Source organism: Pleurodeles waltl, chromosome 12 (genome assembly GCF_031143425.1).
Source record: "Pleurodeles waltl isolate 20211129_DDA chromosome 12, aPleWal1.hap1.20221129, whole genome shotgun sequence".
Lineage (NCBI taxonomy): Eukaryota > Metazoa > Chordata > Amphibia > Caudata > Salamandridae > Pleurodeles > Pleurodeles waltl.
The window spans coordinates 265,260,456-265,288,324 of NC_090451.1; the positions used below are offsets into that span (position 1 = coordinate 265,260,456).

Sequence of the window (27,869 nt, forward strand, 5' to 3'; positions counted from 1 at the left end):
TGAAGAAGGTGGACCCACAGCCTTTGTAGGTTTATGTACTTGTATTTAATGTTTTGATTATATTCGGCAATAAAAAAAAAACTGTCTCTGAGGATACCTAATAAAGCAACTTTCCTCTGCTACGTGTTCTTCGAACGATTCCGGGACACGCGCCATTCATTCTCTTTAGGGTAATTTTCAGTTACGTCCCGCCCACCCTATCTAAGGTCGTGTTCTAACCATGCAGGCTCTTCCGTCTGCCAACGCGTCACCAAAGTGTCCGTATTGTTATGGTTACGGAACACCTATTATTCAAGCAAAGACTGCTATAACTTCAGTCCCCGAAATCGTGGGCCATGTTAGTGAGTCTTAACATGACAGTTTCGACGAACAGGGAAATAAAAAAAAATGTCATTACGCACGCGTGAAAAGCAGTCGCATGCGCGTTTGGGGCAGTGGAGTTCGGGAAGCTTTTACAGGGAGCACACCGGTGCCGCCCCTCTGTGGAGTCCCAAGAAACTCATTGCGGGCTTTGCGTTTCTTTCACCGTTTTCCTTGCACTTGCTAAATTCCTTCTGTGCTGTTCCTCTGTTATGTGACTTCCGAGAGAAGCGTGTAGCGTTGACTCAAGCTGCATTTAATGAAACGTCAAGAGTAAATCCGAAACCCGTTAGGAGGTGAAGGAGTACAGGTGGTCCACCGTCAGTTACTTAGCGATAACACTGCTCTCTCTCTCTGGATGTTCCTGGAGTGAAAGCCCGTCACGTGCTCCACAGTTTAGACGCCGTCTGCTCCAACAGCCTACGGGCTTTGACATCTGTCAGTCTTTTCAAATATGTCATCAGAAGAATGCCATCAAACCGTCTTCCATGGTGATACGAAACGAGCAGCTCCCGCAGCTGTGAAGTAGGCGGAGTTTCGGGGGGCGGATGAGTCCCCCGGGCTACTTTAAGTGAAGTGACGTTTTATAAAACTTCTAGGAAAAGAGACCCAAGTCTCTTCGGGTAACAGTCTGCAGCCGGAGAGTTCAAAAGTACAAAAAAGACGCATACAGATCGTTAACGGATACTTTCACGGCCCGTCAAGGGTTTGACGGAACAGTAACCGCGCACTGACTCTAGTTATAATAGTTACATTGCTGGCGGAAGGTTACTGAATTGAGTGCGCGGTAAGGCGAAGGGATCCGCTCCTCACTTCCTGCCTCGGCTCATGGATCCGCGCATCGCCTGGCTGCAGCCTGAGCAGGTCGGGAGGGCGCAGCGGCTCTGGGGACGGGTGTGGCGGAGCGCACAGGGTGCCATGCTGCAGCCGCAGGGGGATTTTCTACCTCTGGAAAGCAACAACCAGCCAAGCAATAAACGGAAGCGTGACAACAAGGCAAGCACCTGCGGGCTGAGCCCAGGACGAGGGCCAGCTGGCGGAACCCCATGGAGGGGCAACAGAGAGTACGGCCAGGGGATCATCGGGTAAGTGACAACATGGGGGCGCTGTGGGTCTCGCATTGGGGCGGTGCATCTTTAGGCATTATATCCCAAAGCATATTTGGTGGACTGGTTCCGGGACATGTGGCCAGAAGGAGCATGCTAATGTAGGGGAGGACGATTGCACGGGCCGGAGGTCTGTAACGGAGTATTGTAGTTATAGTTAAAGGCTTTAAAGCCTATAATGATAAGCGAGGTCGTGAGACGGGGTTGAGCGCCGTCTCCCTGTACATTAGGTAAACGTTTGACAGAATTTAGTATGCATCGAAAGCAGTGTGTTCTGAAACAGCTGTGCTGAATGTAGCCACAACTCCCTAGTGATCCTCACTTAATATCCTCGCGCTTCGGTTTTGGCAAATTTCCTCACGCGACCACCCAAAAATAAGGTTTAGGTTTGATAGCCTCTTCTCTATTTTTCTGTCTTTAACACCGTTCACGCTGCGCCAAGCAACGTTTTGACAGTGGGCCTTCATGTTACTCTAGGAGAAATGTGATTTTAGATAGTTTCAAAAATCAACGCAGCTGCAGGGCAGCCTAAGATGTTCGGCAGCAAGTTCCAGAGTGGTGGTCCTTGGGCACAAAAGGCTGCATTGCCGTATCTGATGTGGTTTTGAAGTCTCTCGTTAACACGTTGACAGGTTGAAAGTCGTATAGATCTGGCTGCTTTCCCGTTTCTTCTGAAATCACCTTTGTATCTGCATCCCTAAGGAGTGAGCAACTTCATGCACAGCTTTCCTTGCTCGTAAAGCCATATTTGCCTTGCCTACGTTCTTTAACGCCTGAATCTCTGGGTACACGGCTTCGACTCTCACTGTTCATTACTAAATCTGTCTGCACCCTTAGGGAAGACACCTTCACATAGTAAAGCCTTCCAACAGCAGTAGTAACCCTACATTGTTAACATTGTATTTAACGATTAAGATAGGGGGTTAAGTTTGATTTTTGCGAACTTGATGTAAACTAACGATGCACAATAATAAGTGCTGAGGCGCTTTGGCTATTTTTAGGGACGCGTGGCAGGCAAATAACTTTATTGTTGAATGTGGGATTGCCGCATGACTGTTTTTTGTTAGCAAATATATTGAAGTCATTTTGGGCGCCCTAATATCAAGTGTTAGGTATACTTTAACCCACAGTTACCCCCGGTGTAACGTGAAAATTAGAAGAAAAAAAAATTGAGGCACCATGAACGTAATCCCAAATAATTAAGAATATATGTTATTCTTATTTATTCTACACTATTTGAATATAACGGCGAAAGCTTGCACAAAAATAGTTATAAAATGGACATGAACATTTATCAGATGGTCAGGAGATCATAAACATAAGTCTGGGAAAGTTTCCACAAAGGTATGTATGTATTCTTACAGCAGTTTTAGTTTAAATCATATATCGGTATTAACAACAAATGCTGGTATCATCGCACTATTCAGCCTGCACATTTTGTGACACTTGGTTGTTTGCCATGTGGTTTCTCAAATTGTTCAGTAACAATCAGATAGCGAAATATATTCCTAGTGTGGTCAATGGTTGTATATAATCCCCAAATGTTTCAGCACAATTTTTTTTCTCATCCTCAACAAATGCTTGATCCAAATTTCGATTTTCCCGCAGGAAAATCTATGATCATACACCGAGTTACAGTTAAGACTGGTTCCTCCAAAGTTGGGAGGTGTCAAACCTGTTACGGATAAAGCCAATCAGCTATATTAATTAAATGAAAAAGACAAATACATTCTTTCAGACTTAACGCAGGCCCATGATGCAGCCCCCACAGGGTTTCTTCTCAACAGCTGGCATGAGCGCCAGGGTGCATTTCTGGTAATGTGCAACCTAGGGTTATATTGTGGGTAACAGAAAATTTGGACCTCAACGGGAGAAAAATAGGTCAAGCTGGCGAGGCTGCTTCAGAGGTGTAAATGAGGATGCCTTGAACATGATACATAGTTATTGCTTGCCTTGGATGATGAATGGACTGGTGGGAATAGCAATGCAGCACTGACTCAGTTGTGCTAAGAGCGCACCTGAGGATAGGTCACATTTAGTGTTGAGGTTTACCAGCATACAGGTGTGCTTGGGAGCATTACATTAATCTTCAAATATTATGCTACATTAATACATTAAGTCGTAAGCCTGCTGAATGTAACATAAATATGGAAGTGCACTAATAGTTTGAATGTGCGACGAATATAACCAATGTTGAGGGTGTATCTGACTTTCAAGTTTACAAGTCAACAAATGTTTATTTAAATCAAGTCTTTAAACAACATACAATCACACTTTAAGACAACATCCACATAAATACAATAAAATTCCCCCAACAAAACATAAAAAGGAGCATTAAAAAGTTTACAATCCTCCTCGTTTAACCACATGGTAAAAATCACTGTTCAGACACGCCTAAAAAACTTTTTACAGCAATCAAAAATCTGCTAATGGCATATGCAACATCCAAGAATCGCATATCCATCAAGAATGTAACTGTTTGTGTATTGTGTTTAATGGCATATTTTATAAAAATTGTCTGCAAAAATGTTTGCTGTAATGGAAGGATAGTCCAACAATCCATTAAAATGTGCAAAATATCGCATTTAGTTACCAGACCACAACTGCAATTGCCCATAGGGTCCATTAAAGCCAATTTTATCTCCGATGAGCAGTAACCGGGGTTATTTCCCCACTATTGTTCTTAACTGTTCATATCTTATCCTTCAATTCGGGAAGTGGTCCAAATAAGGGGACCAATCTTCCTTTCCCCATGAATTTAGCATAAACTGGACAGAATATTTGCCCTCTAAATATTTTCGATCATATTCTCGAGACAGTTCCTTGCCTTATATTGAAATTTTCTTCTTTGAGACTTCCATATCAAAATTCTCAAGGCCCAACTTTACCTTCATGCTCCTACAACTATACCAACCTCTTCCTAATGCCCTTTGCATCTCACTTTTCACAATCTCACCATAATGTAACCTTATGCTATAATCCCGCCTCCTGCTGACTCCTAATTCTAACTAGAGATACTTGAGCTAATACATTCCAAGATACCAAATCTGTTTCCAGTCTCACAGCATGAATAATTTCTGATGGTAGTAGGGACATGATGTTTATTTAAACATTTCCCCTCCTCCCTCTCCCAGTTACTTTTCCCACTCACTTACAATAATTCGTCTCCATACAAACTTTGTGGGGGTATCATGGCCTCATAGGCTTTTAACGGCCTATACAAGATCTCTCCATAGTCTCTATTAAATTTCTTAAGGGCGCTTATCGATGCAAGGGCTTTTACTTTAGTTGCTTTGTTATGTACATCCCACCTCAAGAATGTTTTGAACCAAACCCCCAGATATTTGTATTCGTTCACCTGATCCAACTTTGTGTCTCCCCCCCCCCCCCCCCAAACACCAACTGCATCCAGTGGCTTTCCTTCAAATACACAACACTTTTGTCTTTGCCCGATTTAACCACTAACTTTTTCACTTGACAATAATCGGAAAATGCATCCAACTTCCTTTTTAAACCTATCTTTGTCTGGTCAAATATCACTAGATCACCAGCATACAAAAGGCATGCCACATGGTGCCCATCCATTTTGGGACTTGCACCTCTTTCCACAACCAGTGCTGCCGGTAGATCAGCAATAAATAGGGAGAACAAAAGTGGGACCAGCACACAACCCCACCATAGCCCATTGGCAATTGGGATTTTCTGTGATAGCGCCTCCTCCTCGTCTATGATACCTTGATCCCAATTATGCATGTGCAATTTCTGGATTAACAACATGCTCTTTGGTATATCCTGCTTAATCAAGGTTTCCCAAAGGCACTTACGATCCACCAGATTGCATGGAAGTCCACAAAACAGCCTACCCCCTTGCTTTATTGACTTTCGAGTGATGGGACCATAAGGCAAAACAATGATCAGTACTCGAGTGGCCTTCTTTGATCCCGCCCTGCTTGGGAGGAATAATTTGATTTATAACAAACCAGTCCTTAAGACTACCCAATACAATTACCGAAAAAGAAATTCCCCAACAGATTAATCAACCTGTAATTCTTCGGGTCCTTTACATCCCCTCATTTATGTATGGGCGTAATAATTGCACCTCTCCAACTTATAGGTAGCTGGCCTAAATCCAATATGTTATTAAACATTCTACAAAAAAATTAACCCACCAATCAGAGCGGATCATTATTATAGCGGCTGGAATATCCCAGCCAGCTGCTCGAGTCAGTACCAGTTCCGATATAGTGCGTTGAATATTTCCTGCCAAAAATAGGGATCTGACAACCTCATCTACCCCTATCTGTGGGATAGTTGGCCTGCCACCTGCTCCGACCCAGCACTATACATTTCTTTTGTGATGGACCCAGGCATCTTCTTCCACTACACACTTCATACCTGCCGGTGATTTCCCAGAGCCACCCTGCACAAGTTTCCAAAACATTTAAAAGTTTTTACTATATATATTGCCTCCAGTAAATTCTCTCAGCACTTCTCCTTTTACGACCTCTTATGGACCATCTTTTTATAAACTTTCTTCAATTTCTGAAGGGTAATATAACTCTCATAATCATACCTCAATCTAAGGATTTTCTCATTTTCTTACTAGGGCCTTTAATTTTCTACGTTTTTCATTAAACCAGGTGCTTCTTTTCCTCTTGGTGGTCTTAACCTTATCCTCTTGCCCTTTTTACCTTTCAGGACCACCTTTTAAACAGGCAACTACTTGGTTAAGAATGTTCTCGAACCACTTTATATTGTTAGCCGGGCCATACTTAACACAATTTCTTTTTGGAATGAGACTAATGCTGCCAGTGACTCCTCTGAGATATGCGTAGTGAGGTTCTTTGGGTAATCAGTTGTTATGGGGAGAACACTTTATCCAAATCTTCTTACTCCTCTACTTAGTTCTAATTTTAAGGGGTAATGATAGCTGCCTCCTACTTCCCAAAACTAATTGATCTTATCAAAATTCCATGCATACGTGACCATATAATCAGTTGGATAAGGCTGCACCCCGTACTTAAACATACGATTTGCCGGCCAATCTGACCCCATCCAGCCATTAATGCAGAATAGGGCCTTTGTGGCCAAAAACTTAAGTTCTTCCTCACATTTTATTTCTGGAAAACTAGCAGAATTAATGATATATGCCAAAAGTATTTCTTTATGCCATAGATCTACTCTAACGGGGTTTAACTTATGGTTACAATTCCCTGCAATAATGAGTGAATCTTTATGGAACCTTCCACATACTAAATCCACCTCATCCTTAAATCTTCCCGTTTAGGTTTTGCCCTTTCTTTTTAGGTCGACCGTACAAGCACTTTGACCTGTTGTAAGTATTATGGGCTTTTAACCACGCTCATCTCATGCCCATCACTTTCATTTGTTCCTGGGCTTGCTCTTCAAAAATCACTTGATGTCATTCGTAATTTCTTTACCTTTGTCTCACCTTGAGGCTGTTTTTGTCACACCTTACAGACTGCCCCTCTTACATGGATTATTGCACGATTGCTGCTGTACTTCAGTGAGGGCTAATTATTTCTTTTGTCTTTCCCCTTTGTGCTGCATGCGGCCATGGCGCTTACAGCGCGAACAGGCACAACAGCGTGACCCCGATAAGTGGTATTGAAGCGCTGGTCATATTCTTCACAGTTACCTAATAAGTAATTTCTTGTGGATCTGCCCTTGAAGCACTTGAAATTTGTAAATGCTTTACATATAACTGAAACCCTCAAAGGGAAAGCGGCTCTCCTGGCACAATGGGAGAGAATATACTACTATATCCACTGCACTTGGGAAAGCTCAACCCATAATGCTTTGGAAGCATTTGCTTTCACAACAGTTTTGCCCATAAATTATTTATTGACATTTTCTTTTCATGTGGATATGCTATCTAGGGGCCAACTACATAGTTACTTGACCATGTTTCTTGCAAATGCTATTATTATTGTTGTGTCCCTTAGGGGCTGTTCTAAGTATTACAGTCAAATCAACATATTAAAATATTTGTGGCATGGAGACTTGTCTCATAATGCTTTGCATAGCATTACTTTTACACATTTTTGCTCATAACTCAGCCTGTGGTGGTCCTAGGACAATGGGACCACCTTCAGAAACCTTGACCACAGTGTGGTTTGTCTGTCTACATCATCTCTGGGCCCCCACACTGTTAGTGGGGACTCCAAAATAACAACCCATCCACCATTCAATGTCTTAAGCTTTCTCATGGCTAGAACTTTTGTTTCATAGCTACAAGAAGTTTTGTTTTAAAGGCCTTGTTTGTGATATCACTGCAACAGGCTTGCTAGCCCCAAAACACTCTGTAGGGGCTAGGTATATAGTTGGACTGCATTATTTTCTCCTGTGTTTTTCATGTAGGTATGCATTCTAAGGGCTAACAATGTGGTTACATGACCAGGTTTTATACAAATTATATTTTTGTTATGGCGCTCACTAGGGGCTGTTATGAGCATTACAGTCTAATGGCAAAAGTTTCTTTCTGAAAAAGGTTTATATTATAATTATATATGTTTTAATAATCACTCCTTATTACAATTATGACCAAAATTCAGGCCAAATTAACATCCTTTTTACTTTATGGCTGTTTGAACATTTTTGATATGTTTGGGTGACCTTTCTGGTTTATTTCTCCTCTGTGGCTGTCTTGTCTTTTTTGGGGGAATAGTGTTAGCCAGCCAGCAACCGATGGTGTGGTGATGAAAGTGGTATTCTATTGGAATTAGCATGGCAGATTTAAATTATGATGCTAAATGGCAACATTTTAATTTTTGATGCAAATCGAGGAAGAAGGTAAATGGAATGCTTTAGTAATATGTGGGCCACTGGGATTATTTGGCAGGAAAAGACAAAATTATGAGGCAGGGTTGACCAATTTATGTGGCAAGAAAAGTCTAGTTATGAATTTACAATGCCTGTAGCTCTAACTCAAGCAAATGTGAGACCTATTGCATTGCAAATGCTTGTTTAGTTGCTGAAATGTTATAATGATGGCAAATTATTTATTCAAGATTAGTATGTAATATATTCGAAAACATGAATATCTAAGTGTTTGTTAATTCTGGGGTTTGGATGGGGTTCTGCCGCCTCCATATGGAAGAAATTCTCATACAAGTTTGTCTGACTTTTTGACACCCCTATTTCATATGCATATAATGTAGCGGCAGGGTCAGAGACACCTGCCCGTTTTCTTTTCTTTCAAAAGGGGTATATATTATTTTGTAGGGTTAAGGAAATCTGTCAGATGTGAGCCCAAAAACATTGGGATACACTTTAGTACGCTTCAGTAAAAATACTCAGGAAGTTTCAAATGGTCCTGAACAGAGCAAAAACAGATATAATTTGTTTAAAAATAATACATTCGTATTTTTCCCTATATAAACAGAAGTGGCTTCTCATTTACAACGAATCAAATTAAATATCCTCTGCATCATTTGAAAAGAAACGCACCACTGCACACTCCAGTGTCTATCTGATGTGTTAATCACAAAAAGACCGATAGAAACCTCTGCTGCAATAATGACCACTCATAATCAGGGCAACAACTGGCAATGGAGGGCTCCAAAATATGAACTTCTATCTCTTCTTCCTGCAAAGAACCACCAGATATCAACATCTTCAAAGTCATGGTGAAACCCCACCTAATGAATAACCGCTATCACTCCACACCCTGGAGTGTTTGTTCCCTCCGTTCTTGTTTCAGCTTGCTATTTTTCTGCACCATTACATTGAAATTTGTTCTTCATTATTCAAATTCTCGAATTCTTTTTCTAAATTCTTTTCTCTTTCTTCTTACCCTTGCATCTAGAAACTAGACTTGTCTTATATTAAGACGATCATTATTACAGTCACAAAAAGCTCTCCTAACCCCTTCCACTTAATCTTCTCGACCAAGACGTAAGATTTGTATGTGTCTGGGGTGGGTGAGGCTATCACGGTCCAGAGGGGACACAGACAGTCTTTATGACAACGCAGATCGGCGGATTGCTCAAACAAGAGACCTCGAATTTCATTGTACTGCTTAGCAAACAATTGAGAGCCGTTGTTGAACATGCAGTACTGGCTGGGCCATGTTTTCTAAAAACTGGTTAGAGCACAGCAGAACTTCATGTAGAGAAATGGCCGGCTGCAGTAGAAGCAGTTCTTTTATGTGAGGAAAACTGAGAAAGTGACGTGCATGAGAAATATCCAGCATCTTGTACCATGTTCTGTGCTGTGGCGAGGTCAGGAAGACAGGCTTGCCATTTTGCATACCTTCATCTTTTTGCTGGTGTGGATGGGAAAGAGGTCCACATCGTCGAAGAGTCTGATCGTCTTCCAGGTGCAGGTTTGTGATCCCTCTTAACCCATTTAAAACATTTTTTTTTTAACATGGTTGCGAAATCGTTTTTCCACTCTAATGTACTCATACTGTTTCAGCTTTCTATTATTTTTGCCATGTCTTTGTTGATTGAGGGATTTTGCCTGTTAAACTGTACTGTACATGAGTGCAATCTATTCAGGCAGTACATTTCCTACATATAGTTTTGGATGTTTGCGCTTTTTATAATTGGAAATTCTTCATCAAATTGATACACTAGTTACACTCAACCCAAAATCTTTGTTTTGGTCTGCAAACTGTTGGATCGAACTTGTCTCATTGATATATAATAATAATAATATGTCATTTGTTAGTCTTGTCTAAGATCGAGTATGCACCGTCTCTTGTGAGAAATAATATTTTCTAACAGTGGGCTTAGAGGCTGCCCAGTGCTTACCATTGGTTGCCTTCATTGTCACCCTTAATTGCTTACTTCTTATTGTTCAGCTTCCATAGACTTCCTTTCTCTTCAGGTTTGTCTCTTCCCTGGAGCATGAACACATTACTGCTTATTGTTTTTAGGTGCTACTTTTTTCTTTATGGTTAAGCATTCCACCGGAGTGTGTTTTTCATGTATTGCTTCGTCATCCTGCCTGTCGAACCTCTCCACTGTCCATCATGTTGCAATAACCACCTGCCCTCCTACCGTTGGCTGTGTTGGCCCCACTATTCACCGTAACAAAAGAAAAACAGCTGTGACGTGGCCAGCACTGGCTGTGTCCTGGTTGTTTTCACCCTCCCTCCGTGTCCGTGTTGCCCCTCCACACGCCAATCCCTCCATCTTGTTGCCTTTCACGATTAATAAAAAAAAAAAAAAACAAGCATTTGCAATGCAATGGGTGTCGTGTTTGCTCGAGTTAACGCTATTAGCATTGTAAATTTCTAATTGGAACTTTCTTGCCACACAAACTGAAAATAAAAGTAAAACAGTTGACATAAGTGAGCCGATTCAAATCGCCGCCTTGAGCGCAAGGATAGACACAAAAGGAGAAAGAAGTTTGCTTGCAGTCAGTTATCGACAATAATGCAATTATCCATGTAACATAGTTGATGGCCAAGGTGGTAACAAAACCGCCCTAAGAAGGGACAAACGTAAAGCAGTTACCAACGAAAACAAAAGGTTTTTGAAAGGCAAGCCCATGGACAAGTGATAGAGATGGGCATGTGGTGGGGATGGTTAAAAGCCCAGATACATACCAACACGTCGGAAAAGGCTTGCGCGCTGCTATGCTCGACCTAAAAAGTTATGGCACAGTGTCTAGTCAGAACACACTCCATGACCAAGTCAAAGCACTTTTTCTTTTCTTCTTTTAACTTTTAGCCTTGCTGCACGGCAACTATGCTGCTGTACTACATGGCTAAAGCATTCAAAATGCCATTACTGCACGGGGGAGGCACCTTTTAGCTTTGCGAATGGTTGTTTTTCTTCAGCTGGTGTGCTGAACAGCATTTTGACATAAAAAGCACAATCTCTTTACTTCCTGTACTATTCGTATTTGTTAGTCATAACATTTAATCATTTGAAACTTGGATTTGTTTGCAGGGATCGATGTTTGTGCAGTAGGGGCACATGTATTTCACTCTTTATCTCATTCATTTAGGAAGCTGGTATAACATTCTAAATGAAGAAAAGTAGAACATAAGCTCTTAAACTAGCTTTGCAAGGCACGCATATGTGGAATTAAGAATAGTAAATCTTTACTTCCCCCTGCGCTTACCGTTTGATGTTTTGTCCCTCAATATTTTGTCCACAATACTATGTCCCACAATATTCTTTTGTCTATATTCCAGAGTAGGGTGAATGAAAGAATGAGCCAGTTGGTGGGTGAGAGGATGCATGGATGGATGAGTGACGGCATGCATGATGATATATTGAGTGCCTGAACTCACCAGTGACTGAAGAGGCACATTAAGCTATTTGCCTGTCCTGTTGACACTACCAATGCTTGTATTGAACATGTGAAAGTAAGACGAGGTTTCATTCTAAAGTATGCCCCCTTGAAACGTTTTTTATTTTTAACAAGTCAGGTGTGGTGATGTGTGTGTGTGTGTGTGTGTGTATTTATTTTCCACAAACTGTATGACGTAACCTCATATATAGTAAATGGTACTTTACTGAGCTACAAAGTGCCTAATGTAATCATTAGAAAAAAATGTGTGTGTATGTGTGTGTGTGTGTGTGTGTGTGTATGTGTATATATATATATATATATATGTGTTTGTGTGTGTTAAAAATGGGGTGTCTAGTTGGCAGTCGGTTTGCACCCTGTCCAAGTAGGGACCCTCACTCTAGTCAGGGAGATACCCGCTCAGATAACCCCTGCTCATTCCCTTGGGTCTCAGATAACCCGATGACTCAGTGAAGTAATCACTTTTGTAATTTCTTATCCTTTTGAATTCACCACATCTAGTCCTGGCATGACATTAGTGTTCCATTCTTCCATGTCGATAAATTGAATGACCTTAAACTTTTGAATAGAGCACTGTAAAAAGAAAAAATTGTGGGAGCGAGTATTTTATAAACAGTAAGGTATCTTGAGATACCACACATCGCTTCTTCAGTTGTGAACATGGAACTCGGAAGGCAAACTTAAATAAGAACATTTGCAAACAGTCATTTTATTTTCATTATAGTAATTAAAAAATGTTCATAACTATTTTTCTTCTCAGTGATTTCTTATTGTCTCTTCTTCCTCAAAGTTTCTTTATGATGACTTAACACCGTTTTGAACTTGTGCATATGTTTTTTAACAATTGTCTACTCCTATGCATAGATAGTAAGAATATGCTTTTCGAACACTTTTGATCTCTTCCGGGCTCTCGAACATATTTGAATCCAGAGCTTAATTTGTAAAAGAAAAAAGGGTAGGGGCGCAATGTTATGGTCAGAAGCATCCGAGCTTTGCTATTGAATGTTGGGGTGCTGAGTATCAAGGCTGTATAGTTGTAATTCCACCTAATGTCTTTCTGTTTTACCACCAGACACCCCCTGCCCCTTATCTCACGCTTGCAGGTTTTTTTCATCCCTGTTTTCTTTTTTTGTCACTGTTTCAGTCTTTCTCTCACATTTGTGTTTTTTCTATCTCTGCTCTTGATCAAAGACTGTTGTGGTAAAATAAGTGCTGGTCCCCAAAAACGAGAACCGGTGGGCCCTAGCTGCAACCATCAGCTTATATTAAGGTCTGTCTTCAACATAAATGGTCTAGAAATCATTTAAAGTCAACACTAGGGGTCCTTGTATCAAGCATTGGTAACCACTAGGTGTAATTTGGACGCCAAGCTCGCAGTACAGCCGGCCATTTGGAAGAATTCAGTCAATTTAAGAGCAAATATCATGATTAACTTGGAATGATAGAATGTTATGACTATTCACCATACCAAGTGGATGTTTTGGCCTGCCTTTTTTTTTTTTTTCGCTCTCTCTCTCTCACACCCTCTTCTCTTTTTTTTTTTTTATTTTTTTTATTTTTTTTTGCTCTTTCCTTCTCAATCATTACACCTGCTGGGAAAGACATGTAGTCAAGTTGACATTAATGATTGTTTTTTTTGTTTATGTACTATAAACACTTATGTAGGACAATGGGGCTCCTGCTCATGGTACTGTGGATTAATTTTTGTGGGGATTGCTCTGACTAGATTCTCAGACTAAGCCACGGAGGGGATGGAGCTTCAGTTTAGGTAGTAGGACGTCATGGGGGTCATGCATAATTGACCAAATGGTTAGCTTCCTGACTCCAGTGGTCTTCTATCAAACTTATATACAATGTTTTCTGCTTGACTAACCCCTAAATTGGCAAAGGTCTGTAGCAAGGCTTTTGCGATTGGCAGGCTGCATTCTTCCACTAAAGAAGCATTGATTACTTCTGTACCCAAACCACATAGGGACTGCCATTATATTGCTTCGCACAGGCCGCAATTTCAAATTCAGCCTATGAAATATCAGCTAAGATCATTGATTGCTGTCTTGTACTTGGACTTCCCAGACCTGTTCAACCTGATTAGATGATTTTGTACCAGAGCGTAATACTTACCTTAATATTTGTTGGCTGTGGGATATATATTGAGCAGCTCTGCAGTACTATGTCTGCATTTCCGCTGAACCTGGAAGAAGCATTCAGTTCCCTAAATTTGGGGGTACATGGCACAAGATGTAAGAAATATTTGGTATGGATTCATACATGGATGGACCATTGGCTACGGATTCTTTAGAACTGCCTGACTGTTAAGGCCAAAACTGGACTGTGTATCTCTGAGTCGTACACCATTGGCAGGGGTACCAGGCAAGGCCATTGCGTTTAATGTTTGCCATGGCTATTGAACTGTTGGCTGCCCATTTCCAACAGCTGTGTGTTCACTCGTGGGTTCCACTCCATGGATATGTTCAAATGGTGTCCCTTTTAAGCTGGAAATATCCAGTTTTATATCAAGGTAGGCGGTGTGAACCTCAGTTACAGTGCACACAAATCATGTATTTTTCTGTCTTAGGTCCCTTGGACCAAATAATGCATCTTCCCTTTTAAACGAGGTTTATCCCACCAACATGGACTGTCCTGGAGGATTTGCTACGTGGGAGATCTCAACATTTAGGTATCTGGAATTTAATATCTACCATATGTGGATGGCATCTGCAGTGTTAACTAGAGTAAAGCGATACGTAGGCTTAGATCACAGTTTGCATTTAGGACTTTGCTGCTGTTGTCCATTATGGATCAAGTGGCACTCACCAAATTAGTGATGCTTCCTATATTACTTTGGGAACCTTCATACTTTTTTATTTTTTATTATTATTAATGGTTTTTATCAAAACCTCAATGGCCTGGTAATGACTGGGTAGCTGCTTATTTCGAACATAAAGTTGCCTGTAGAAACAGGGGGACTGTGACTACCAGCCTTGGAAAAACACTACCTCACTGCACACCTGCAGTGGGTTTCCCTGTGGTTGGCTGGCTGTTTGCTGGAAGATACTAACCTCCCAGAAGAGAGGAGATGATGATGATGATGATACCTTACAGAGACTGATATTTTCTAGGAGTGGGTTACCCAATCAACCTTCTTTCTGCTGTGGACTATGTTGATTTGCCTGAAAATACGACTAAATGGTTACCAGGCATTTGCTCCCTTATGTCCCTAACACTCTAATAATTGGCCTCACCATGCACAAAGGATGGATCAGGAAACATCAGGGTCTGCTGTTGATAGAGAGTGGATTGATTATGGTTGGAGATTTGTTCACAAATAGGGCCTTGCTGGATTTCGAAATGTTCGTAGTGGAACAAAAAACTTCTAGAGGGCAGTTCCTTACTGATGGGCAAATTAAATCAGCGGCGCCGGAGTTGTGGCATATTGGATTATTGGAACCACTTGCACATGAAGTTACGCAAACTATACACACTAGATTTGGTGGTAGGAAGCTGTTCAAGCGGATCTGCAGGGTACATCTAAATGACATGGACAAACTTCGCACACAATGAGAAACTGCCATTCCGAGGCATTCAACTCTCCGGCTATATCAGAGGATACTCTTCTACTCAAGTAAGGTATAGTGCATTGCACAATTTAAAATATGTGCTATTTAATATGCTTTGTAGAGTGTATCTAACTCATATCAAGATTGGACAGATCTATCCTTGATCTCCCTCATACTGCTTTCTAAGCTGTGCTGACTTAGACAACTTAATGCACTGCAAGCCCATATCATAAGAACTAACATCCTCTTGTGCTAGGGTTACTGCTCTATTAAATCGTGGGATGTAGGGAACCTAGTACACTTGAGGTCTGCATATTGGGCCCAAAAACTTTCCTTGCCCTAGTGCTGATAGAGCAGTGGGGAGATTTGTAGATCTTGCATTACTCTTGGCAAAATGCAATGTCAAAATGATCTGGAAGAACTCTAATTTCCGCTTCATTACAAAATGTTTTAATGTGTCTTGTGACTTAGTTGGAAGCGGAGAGTAAACACTTAACAAAGAGAGGCATGAGCAGGATTACGAAAAAATTTAGTTGCACAGAGATATTATGCAGTGCTTGAATCCTGAAAGGTGCGTTCTCTAGATTCTCTCCATAGATTTTCACCAATTTACTAACGTACCTGGTATTTCCTCTAGGGTCTGTTGAATACTAATTATTACATAGATATTGAAATTAATATAGTATGTGGATGGCTGTTTATGCTGCAGATGGTATGATTATACCGGAAATGTATATATGTTATGATTCTGAATGACGTTTTAAGAATATATGGGTTGTTTTCTTGTGGTTATTAATATAGTGGTGGGGTAAGTATAAGTGCTACCTTGAATTATATTGATAGCGAATGAAGAAAGAGGAAAAAGAAAAATGCAAACCAGTATGTATATAGATGGGGTAGAAACTTGACAATAAATGCTATATTCGCTGACTGGTCTTTGTGAGAAACAAGTTCTAGGCCAGTTTCTCTGGGTGGTGAACTATACTAATAAAATTTGTTTAATAAAACAGTGGTAAACGAGGTGTATTAATAATGCAGTTGGGTGAAAGCTCAGTAAGATGTGGATCTGTAACCTGCAATTCTCACACAATTTTGTGCAGTAGGATTACTTAATCTCAAAACGGTACAACTGAGTTAAGAGAAAAATTCCCTTTGTATAGCAGATGTCATGAACTTTGTTCTTAGTATACACGCGCAGCTAAAAAGGATGAGTGTACTTTCTTAACTGGGGATTTATATAGAATGTTGCTGCTAATGTAATCTGCAGGACTAATATTTGACATGCAAAACTTAAAAGCTGTGTTTCTATGATATGAAGCCTAGTGTAACACTTTCTGTACAGTGGGTGATAGGTACTCACGCTACTTCACATTACATGCCAGAACAGGCTGTCACCTTGACTTTTTGCAATGCTTGTCACATGAGCAAATGGACCAGGAAGTAACATCGGCCTTTATTTAGTCTAAGGTTTATAGGTAGTACCAAACCTTTGGTTGCAATATTTTGTATGGGAGTGTACTGCAGCGTTGCTAGTGCCAGTGTAGATGGCGAGTTCATTAAATTCTAATATCGAGTATGCCTTTTTGTGTTGATTATATGAAAGTCTCTAAAAAAAAATAACTTCTCAAAAAAAGTAACTGGGCATGCACGTTTAGCACAGATAGTTAGCAAGGACTTTAAAGGAATGGGACAGCAAGGACTTACTACGGTACATAAGTTAGTAGATGTAATTTGAAAACATGACTTCTAGTAAAGTAGTAATATGATTTATCAAGAACTGAAATCGAGGCATAGTTTGTGCCTATAAACTCACTTATCCACTTGTGCAAGATGATCCTGCAGTTAGCTCATTAGAAGAGAGCCTGAAATTAACCCTTACGTGGCAAATTATATATTTCACATAATTATTTGGTATTAATGTAGAAAGCAATTCATGATATTTTTATATTACAATCCATGTTTTTCCCTTTGGTAAGTAATATTATAGAACTAAGTGAAAAGCAGGTTCATGCTGACCTATTCGTTGGCGCCGGCAATAGTCTTTGCCAAATTTGTGCAGCATTGGTAGGGGGTGGGGCAAGGGAAAAGAGCGAGGTGACATAACCTACTCATTCCTCTGGTGTGCTCATATGTCACCCTACGTGTGTGAGAGCATAATGATGCATTTGTCATTTTCTCTGCTTTTTAGGTCGAGCATTTTTACGAGGTATTTGTATGTATCTGGGTTTTTAACAACTCCCACCTCACAACCCATCACTATCACTCGTTCGTGGGCTTGCCTTTCAAAAATCCTTTGATGAAATTGGTAAATGGCTTATGTTTGTCCCGCCTTGGCTATTGCCCCTCTTACATGGCTAATTGTACTTTTGCAGATAAGTTTGACTGCGAGCGAACTTCTTTTTCCTTTTGTGTCTCTCCTTATCGCTGATGCGCATGGCGGCCTTGGTGCTGTGAATCGGCTCGCTTATGTGAAACTAATTTACTTTTGATTTGGGGAGTTTACAATGCTAATAGCTCCGCGAGTAACCTGACCTCTCATAAACCTGGAATAATAGCCCCAGTGTGTGGCTGTCTCGAGGAGGGAAAGGTCGGTTCAGTTTGGAGGTCTCAGTATTTAGATTTTGGGAAACTGCTGAGACTTTCACCATTGCCTACAGGCACATTTTGTAGATTTTGGGAGAAAAGTAGGTGTAGTGATTTCTGGTGTAGCTGTTAGATGTGAATACTGCTAGGTGCCTCAGCATTTTAACCATGGAAGATAAACTACAAAGACAATGCAACTTGCAATTGTTATGATCCAAACAAATGGAGTTTTCCTTTAGACATTGACTTCTTACCTGAAACAAATGATACATTTCTTCTATTCCTCGAGGTTGGAACCTTTTATCATGAGATGCTGTTAAATTTTTATAACTCATATTTCAAGATAACGGGACCAATTAATAAAAAAAAAACATTAAAATCGTCTAAAATCTATTTCTTTACAGATTATTTCACAAAGAATTCCAGCAATACTAGTTGGAAAACCATTTTAAGCTTATATGGGATGCACACAAGCACGCATTTATATACTCTACATTTAGGGCTAAATAGATTCTCAGTGAAACTGTTTTCAACAAGCTAGTTCAGTTGTGTTTTTTTTTTTTTTTTTGCTGGAGAAAATACTTCTCACAGAGAAATCACTTTGCCTACTCTCCAACAATGTGTTCCATTCCCTTCCATCCACATACAGATTTGCTCCTGCCCTTGATGGGCCTAAATCTTTGATTATATACAAGGTGGGAGCATTTATGAACACAAACAAATTCAAAGTTTGTTGGTGTTCACCCATTCTGGAAGGAATTTCTGCATAGGGATGTTTAATGAATGCCATGGGAGTAGATTTAGCATACAGGCATAAAATTAATTTAAAAATTACTCATAATATGTGCAAATTTGTATACCTAAGTTTACTCTAGGTACGCAAATGGCTCTATGAATCAAGTCCAACATTTCTTGATGAAAATTGTTGATGGTATTACCTCCTTTTCAATGTGGTGGATGGGTGTTTCTCTGTTTTCTTTCCTCACGCTATTTTTCAGTTGACTTTTTTTTTATCCATAGTGCCTCATTACTGTGCCTACCCATTATTTATGGGTTGAAACACCAATAAAAAGCATCACAGGCCAGTCTTTAGGTGTGTAGAATCAATTTTTAGGTCGAGCGCCGAAGTGCTTTGACTTGATATAAGTATTGTGGACTATTACCCACACCCACCACATTCCCATCATTTTCACTCGTTTGAGGACTTGCCTTTCGAAAATCCTTTATCATCATCGGTAAATGCTTTACATTTGTCTCCCCTTGGGGCGGTTTTGTTACCGCCTTGCAGACTGCCCCTGTTACATGGATAATTGCATGATTGCCGATAACTTTAACTTTAACCACGAGCGAACTTCTTTCCTCTTGTGTGTCTCTCTTTCGCTCTCATGGCTGCCATGGTGCTTTGAATGGACTCTCTTTTGTCAACAAATGTTTTACTTTCATTTTCAATTGATGTGGCAAGAAAAGTCCAGTTAGGAATTAATAGCTCTAAATCAGCCAAATGCGAGACCCATTGCATTGCAAATTCTTGTTTATTTACCAATCCATGTTGGTGGATGCCACTTGCATCGATAAATATAAAAAACTGAAGTGTTTTAGGGCAGTATTGCTTTCTGAATTGCATAGCACCCTGGCTGTTAACGGCAGCTGCTAGGTCTTCACAAAAGAATAGGTACATATTTTAAAAATAAAATATCCAGGGTGCCATGGAGGAGTGGATGGGGGAAGCAATGGGAAGAGGGTGGACGGTGGCAACAGTGAAACGGAATGGGAAGGGGGGAATTACAAATAAAGATGGATGGAGGAAGAAGGGGTAAAGCAGCACACAAGGGAGAGAGCAGCGCAGAGCATGGGGGCGGGGAAACTGGAACCAAACAAAAGTTGTTCCGTAAAAGTGAACCATGGACGGATGCAACTAAGCCATTTAAAAGGCCCTGATCCAGGGAATAGACAAACAAAAGGAAAAGAAGGCAAGCCATTTAAATCGAACCAAGCAAATGAAAGTGACAAAGTCAAGCACTTGAAAGCAATGTGTGCGATCTAAACTGACTCTAGGTATTGATAAGTGTGCGATAAGTTCTCAACAACTGGACAGCTTGCACGGTCTGGTTTGCGAGGTCTAAAAATGGTGCAGACACTTAATAGTTAAACAATTTATAGATATTTACAGTTCCTTAAATTCTGTTTTCGCTTACAAACTTTCACACAAACAGAAGAATAAGCAGATTTAACAATGTGTCATTATCTCATTTGTATCACTCAAAATAGAGTAGGGATGGCACAGGGGAAAAAAAAAATCTTGGGCTGGCCAACTTGGAGGGACCAGCTCATCACATTTTAGCTGAAAGTGATCATTTCAGATAAACCTGCTTTGAAAGTAATAGCGAAGCCTTGAAATGAAAACAGAAACTTAAAGACCACCAGTGTATACGGAAGAGTAATGATTATAATTTCACATGCTAGAAGCTGTGCTTACAGTGTTTGAGTAACTCTTTGCTTATAAAGAATATACTCAACCTAATTCCTACTCTGATAAGGTTGCCATGAAGCTTCTTGTTTACTGTGCATAGATAATCAGTTCCAACAAGTTCTGTGCATGCATGCAAACAGGTTTTTTACAGGTATGTAACTGGTTACAATTTACGATTAGTCACTTATCTGGCCAGCGATGGATATTGCACAGCTTTCAAAAGATCATCACTACACCCTCTCCAACAGGTGTTGCACCAAAATACTTCACCATGTGAAGTGACATGCTTTACTTCAGCCAAGTAGACCTGCACTCACCCAGAGACTACCTGAATGAAAAGCTTTGGCATCCCAGAAGGCTTTGTTAAAATAATGGTCATCAAATATGGCCAGCGAGATCCTAGGTTCCTTTCAGTACCTCAAGGATAGCTCCAGTTGCCACATAACTGGTACATGTGTAAAAGAGAAGTGCCACAGCACCACCAGTAGAGCATAGAAAGGAAGATTGAAGGCAAACTGAAAACAAATTTGAACATAGAGACAGGCCTTTAGCAGCAGGGACTAAAAACGCATACATACAGGCAATATCTTATCACTGAGCGCTTTAGACACCATACCTCCCTTGAAAGTACTTCTGGCATAACATAAGCTGGGACCACACTGTTGGATAAGAGTGTGAATAAATGTGATAGTCCTGCACTAGAATTCCTAGTGCAAATCATCTTCTATTGTCTTGACAATCTCTTTGCCCCCTTAAATACACCTGGGTGGGGGGGATCCCCGAAGAGTTCTACCCATTGTTTAAAAATGGCAAAAAAGTTTTGGTCCTTTTTCGGGTTCCACAAACTATCTGAGTTCATGCACCCAGACAGGCACAGACAGCCGCAAACATATCTCAAAGACTGGTAATGCAGCTTGTGAACCATGCTGGGTGCTCGTCATAGTACGCATGCTTCTTGAAGAGTTTGCTAGCTACGAATCTCGGGGACTCGGACTCCTGACGTATTTGTCAGACTCTCAATAGAGTTTAAGGACTACACTCACCATGTGGGGTTGTCGTTGGGCTGTAGACACATTTGGGACCCTTAAACTACATAATGTCCTGATTAAATTATTGGTTTAGGAGTGCTCTGGTGTCAGATTGTACTGTAGGTGGTGCGTTCCTAGTAAACTAATGCCTTTTAAAAATGTGATCCGTCCAAGGATGCAAAGCAAAGTCTACTGTGCTGGTATGCCTTTCAGTGCGTGCAGGACTTTAACTTTTGCGGGCATGGAACAAAGTCTGCTGACTTTTTCACTGGTTTAAGAGCATTCTGATTTGGTTAAAAGTTGTATATGTTCCAGCACAATACCTCCCAGGAGCTACACAATAGGTTGACCTGAATAGGCGGAGATGACTCCTCTGATGCCAGCAGAATATGCATGGTGGGGATTCTGGGCATCCTTTTGACATCACAGGGTCAAATCCTTCCTCGAAGGTCTGTTTAAGCCACATGTAACACTTTGGAGCACTTCAAAGGGCGAGGGCATGATTCCAGTACAAGTCATGTATCCCCTTCTTCTTAGACCATGACCCAGAGGCGGGCTTAGGATTTGCTGTGTCGAATGATTTCACTAGCTGTGGCGCATGAATCTCGGATGCATTTTCAATTATTGTTTCTCGTGACATTAGTCTTTCCATTCCATAAGATAATGCAATCAACCTCAGACTGTGAGAGTCAAAGATTGTTTAGACTTCGTACTTAGTGTCGCAACCAGAGACTATAAGTTGTGGAAGCTGTACCAGATGAGCACACTACTTGACTTTTATTGGAGTGCTATATGAAAAACAAGAAGGACCTTCATGTAGAATGTTAAATTTCCTAGCATATGTAAAGGAAAGTTTCAGTTCAATTAAGGACACGGAGGTGAGGATTATGCTCATCTTTCTTAACCTTCAATACTTCCAGCAGTGTTCAACAAACTACCTTTCCCAAAACCCCTGGGAAGGAAACGGGAAATAAACAAGCAATAACTAGTCCTATGTCACATAGTCCATGTAACCAAACGTGTCCCAGAGCCACTTCCTCTTTCTTGAGTGCGACTGCAGGATTCTCATAGATCAGCCTCTGGTGGATCGTTCGCCCTTTGTCCAATCCGAACCTAAGAACAACCAAAAAACTGAACCTTATTGAGGACAACACTCTACAATCCCAGAAAAAAATATAAAATTTCCTAAAGAAACAATTGACATTCCCATGCTTGGACTATAAATCTCACAACTATAAGATGCATGATCACTACATAATACCACCATTGATATTTATAGTAATTACAAGGTTTACTTACTCCAAACAAGAGAAACTACTTGGTTGTATACCTTTTTGAATTGTTTACCGCGGGCGGGAATAAGGTTGTAAAGAGGGGAGGGAATAATCCTCGCCTCTGTGTCCTTAGTAGAACTAAAACTTTCCTTTAAGTATGTTAGGAAATTTTACATTCTATGTCTGAACCTGAGGCAAGGATTATGCTTATTCAAAGCTTATCCACCACCATAGATGCCATAGCACATGTTTGAAGTAGAACTGTTTCAACATAAGATCTGAAGACCAGCCTGCGCCATTTATGATATCCTCTAATCTGGTCCATATTGAAAAAGCTTTTGAAGCCATTGCCCCTCTCACAGAGTGAGCGCCATACTGAGAGACATCGATGCCCGCCTCTAGCATGACCCAGCGTGCAATGGTGGGAGATAAAACAGCTTTGAATGGTTTCACTAAAGATATTAGCAGTTGCTTCTCACCTGTACGGCAAACTTCTTGTGTCATATGCTAGTATTCTTTGAGGCATCGAACCACGCAAATGTTGGGATGCGAGTCGAAATTTGGGAAAAAATAGTTCTTGAGTCCGTATTTGTCCTCCTGGAAATCTTGATGGTAACCAATTATGGGGTAAATACTCTGTTTGAAACGTCCAGGGATCTGACATCGAACACCCTACGACATGAGACTAGACATAAGAGCATTGCCAGTTTTGCAGATAGCTCCTTACATGAAAGGTATTAATTTCTGTGCCAAGATTGGAAAAGGTTGAGCACCATATTGACATCACAAAGAGTGGAGTATTTGGGTTCCCGAGGTTAGGGGAGATGTATTCCCCTCAGTAATTTGCTAGCCAGGGGGTGTTCTCTTACAGCATCCCTTGTATTGGCCAGTGACCTGTGGAAATAGCTGAGTGATACGAATGGACTGTCCGATATGCTGTATCTAGTGATGCCAGGAAGTTTAGGGTAGGGGCAGCGCTGCAACCCATGGGATCCTCTTGGCGTTGAACACACTAACGCACACATCTGGTCCATGTGTCCCTTCCTCCCAAGCTTTGGATAGCATCTCGACAGCCTCCAGTGAAAGGGACCGGGACTTTCCTTTGTTCCCTTCAATCTGCCTGGCCATAAGAGGTAGATGGCCCTGGAGGACTAGTGAGTGATTCTGGCCTATAGGATTCCAAAGAATATCTAAAGTCAGGGGAGTCTGATTGAAAAATCCCTAGAAAGTTCCACGAAAAACTGGAAACCATGCTTGAGACCTCCATTCTGGTTTGATCAGCACCACCTCTGATTGCTGTCTCCTCAACTGTGCAGACAATCTCATGATCATGGCGAAGGGGGAAACTCATACCCATTGTCTTTCAACCAGTCCTGCAGGAATGCTTCTCTCACTAATTAGGGGATCCGGCTTCCAACTGAAATACCTCAGGATCTGGTGGTCCAAACCGGACGAGAACAGGTCCATGGAAAAAGGACCCCAATGGTTTTGTAACTGACCTGCGGATCTAACTGCCATAGGCTCATGTCTTGCCATTCCCAGGAGCACCAATCAGCCATTTGGTTGGACTTCTGTGAAGATGTTCCACCGTGACCGACACGCTGTTGAGGTTGAGACCATATGTCCAGAACACCTTGGCTAAGTCCGCCAGGATTTTTGATATGTGACCAGAGGTGATTTATATATAGAACTGCTGGGATGTTGCCCATCTTGAGAAGGACGCAGCAGTTCGCCCTGTCCTTGATCCAGCACTGGACTGCACAGGAGCCTGCCATGAGCTCTAGGCAATTGGTGTAGAGAGTTTTCTCGTCTGACAATCGTTTTCCTTCTGTGAATGACTCGCCGCAGCTGGCACCCTGTCCAGATTTGTTGGCATCTGACTCGATAATGATGTCCGGATAGGAGCCAAAAATGTCCCTATCTTTCCATGCCTGAATGTGGGATAACCACCATTCCACTTCCTTTTTGACCTCCTCCGTCAGATGTTCCCGTTTAGAGTATTGGAGACCCTTTTGTAAGTGAAACGCTTTGAGTCTCTGGAGAGCTCTATAATGCAACAGCCCTGGGAAAATCACTTGGCTCGAGGAGGTGGGGAGTCCCACTATCCTCACTATCTTGTGTAGGGAAATCGAGGGATGAGGCAGATTCCTCTTCAGTTCCCTTTGGATTTTTGTCATTTTCTGCAGTGACAGACTGAGTCTTGTCCACTGAGCCTGACAAACCCCAGGAATGTGATTCACTTGGCCGGTATCAGTATTGATTTCTTGATATTGATGAGGAACCCCAGACTCTCCAAATGATTGATCGTAAGCTGGAGTTGACGTTGCAACGTGGATGGGCATTGATTCATGATGAGGACATCGTCCAAATAAATGATGAGACGAAGGCCTTGAGCCCTCATATTCTCGACCACCGGTTTCAGAACCTTGATGAAACACCAAGGGGCTGAGGAGAGACTGAAGGAAAGGGTCTTGAATTCAAAAGTGGAACTCTGCCATTGAAACTGTAAGAAGCGACGATGAGGGGGGGAAAAATGGGAATCGTCAAATACGCATCCTTGAGATCCAGGCACACCATCCAGTCGTCGGGCGCAAAATATCTCTGAGGAGATGGATCCATTCCTTTCTGAAGTGCTGATATACCAACCAGCCGTTGAACTCCTGGAGATTGATGGTCCGTCCTGTCCCCCAGAAACAGGTTGTTCAAAAAAACCCTTGGATAGGCCTGGGTCAGGGTAATGGCCTGCTTGCGAAGCAGATCTTCCACCTCTTGATCGATTGGTGACTTCTGAAGCTTGGAAAAATGTAGAGGGCAAGGGTTGCTGTGTTTGATTGGAAACTGGTAAAACTCTGTGTTGAAACTCTGCTCTATTTGGAGCACCCCCCACCACCTAAATACATGAATGGAATTTTACACTTACCGGATACTGTTCCTTGTGAAGGTCCTCTGGAAGAACCTCTGCTGTCTCGGCCACAATAGCTTCTTGTAGGGAAGAAACCCCTTGAACAGGGCTGTTCTTGGATTTTCTGGTAGGCTAGTCCTCTGGAGGAGGCTTGGTAGTAGAAGCGGCCAGACACCCACCCCCCTGCTGTGACTGGCCTTCACAAAAAGGCGTGAATGGAACATTTTCTTGATGGAGTTCTGTGTAAAGGTAGCAACAAACTTGCTAAGCTCCCAAACAAACTGGTTTCCCTGGCCCTATCTCAGCTGAGGCAAGGTCCCCTAGCTTGGGATCGACCTTGATAAGGAGGGAACAACATCTCTCCGTGGCGAGTACGCAGTTGGCATTGCCTAAGAAAATGACGGCATGCTGCGCCCATCCAGATATGTCCTCGGGAGAAAGGGGGCCCCAGTGACCTTTGCCTGCTCCGCCAACTCTAGAATCTTTGTCAGAGGCCCTATGACTTAGGGAAGTTTATCCTGGCAGGCCCTCCACGACCTGTCTATGCATTTTTTTTTAGGATCCTGAATGAACTTCTGAAGAAAAGTGGCCATCTGGGCATCTATTTCCGGAGTGGCGGATACTTTACTGGCGAGGGAGGGTCGTGGGCATTCCGCCCGGAGTTTTCCGCGCACCTCCTTCTCCAAAGGCTTTCTCAGACTTTTGGACACGTATTTGCCCACTTTATCAAATTGAAACCATTCTGTGGACCTCGGGTAAACCAGGTCATCTGGATCTAGCATATCTGGGGGATCCCCTTGAGGGTCTGGTTGGGTGTTTGGAAGCAGGTGTCCAGGATGCCAAGGTCTGGAAGGGCCAGCCTTATCTGCAGAATCTGAGACGGAATAGTCACCATCCCCATCTGCAGATGGGAAAGGGGCAGGTGCAGTGTCAGGGGTGCTCAGGGTTCTCCCCCCGGAGGAGGATTCCACAAATGCCCTTTTTAACTTCTCAAATGCCACCAAATCTAGTCCTGTCTCTGATTTGCGTTTAGGGGGGCCAAGGGCCTGATGTTCCAATCATAAGGAGCCCTTATGAAGGGGGTCCACTGATAAGCTACACCTGTCCAGTTCCTCTTAATTTAAGTGTAAAAGATGCCTCGCCAAAGCTTCTATGGCCAAGTCTGCTGCATGATGGATGGATGCATCCACAGCCTGGCAAAACTCGTCATCTATTGGTAGCATTGAAATGGTTTCCTCCTCAGTGTAGTCCCCATCCTCTTGGGAATGTAGGAGTGCCATCTCTGCAAAAAAAAAAAAAAAAAGGGTTAGCTTCCACTATGTAACCCACTGGAGTTTATTACGAGATCCGTATTCAGAAAAATGGGGAGGGAGGCTCCAACAGATTTGTAGGCTTTAAGCAAAATTTAAGCGTTGTATGAACCACCGATTCACAACTTGCAAACAGCACTCAATTTAATGGGAGCAGGTCAGAAAGGGGCTTTTCATCCTATGTATTCAGAAGGGTTAAGTCTCTTACTGCCTGAGCCTAGCCCCTGAAGCGGCCGGTCAGCGTAAGCACAGTACAAAGCATGCAAAAGCAGAAGAAAAAAACAGGACTGAAATGGTCCCCATACAGACACGCAGAGCGGGCTTATGCTACTTGACTTTATTCACACATATACCGACCCTTTTCAGCAGGGCGTCTGGCTTCCGGGCGTGCGGCTCATGGTGACAGGGGGCTGCAATGTCCGTTTCATTGCTCTGGCCGATGACGCAATATGCGTTGTCGGCCGTGCGCCCTCTGGTGAAGCAGACACCGCAGTAATTAGTTCCCACTTAGCCGTGAGAGGAGTGTTGCCTGCCACGTTTCCGCTGTGGTGTTGCCTTATAGAAAGTATTACAGTGCAAAAAGAATATGTACCAAAACGCTCTACCCCTGAAGCGCTTCACACTGCATATGAGAATACGGTAAGCATACAAAAACCAAACAGTTTAAATAGTTAAAGGTGAGAGGCTACTTATCTCTGCTCGAAGCAGAGAAGAAAGAGGAAGTTCCTCGGGGACAAGTTTGGTTATTTGGACTATAATGTGACATAATTGGTTATTGCTTGTTTATTTCCTTTTCCTTCCCAGGGCTTTTGAGAAAGGTAGTTTGTTGAACGCTGCTGGAAATATTAAAGGTTAAGAAAGATGAGCATAATTTTTGCCCCGGGTCCTGACATAGAATTATAAAGCCAGATTAAATGCAGTATAGAGAATGACTCTAGTAATTGAGAAGGGGCTGATGAAATGAGGCTAGAATTCCTGCTTGCCATGTA

At 41.9% G+C, this 27,869-nt stretch overlaps 1 protein-coding gene across 1 annotated transcript in view; it reads left to right on the forward strand.

Annotated features, from left to right (window-relative positions):
* The first annotated feature begins 425 nt into the window (after positions 1-425).
* Positions 426-27,869, forward strand: part of TENT4B (terminal nucleotidyltransferase 4B) — a 320,397-nt gene continuing 292,953 nt past the window's right edge. The window contains exon 1 of the mRNA XM_069218695.1: positions 426-1,445. Within this exon, the coding sequence (XP_069074796.1) occupies positions 1,189-1,445 (257 nt within the window). The 5' untranslated portion in view covers positions 426-1,188. The remainder of the gene's footprint in view (positions 1,446-27,869) is intronic.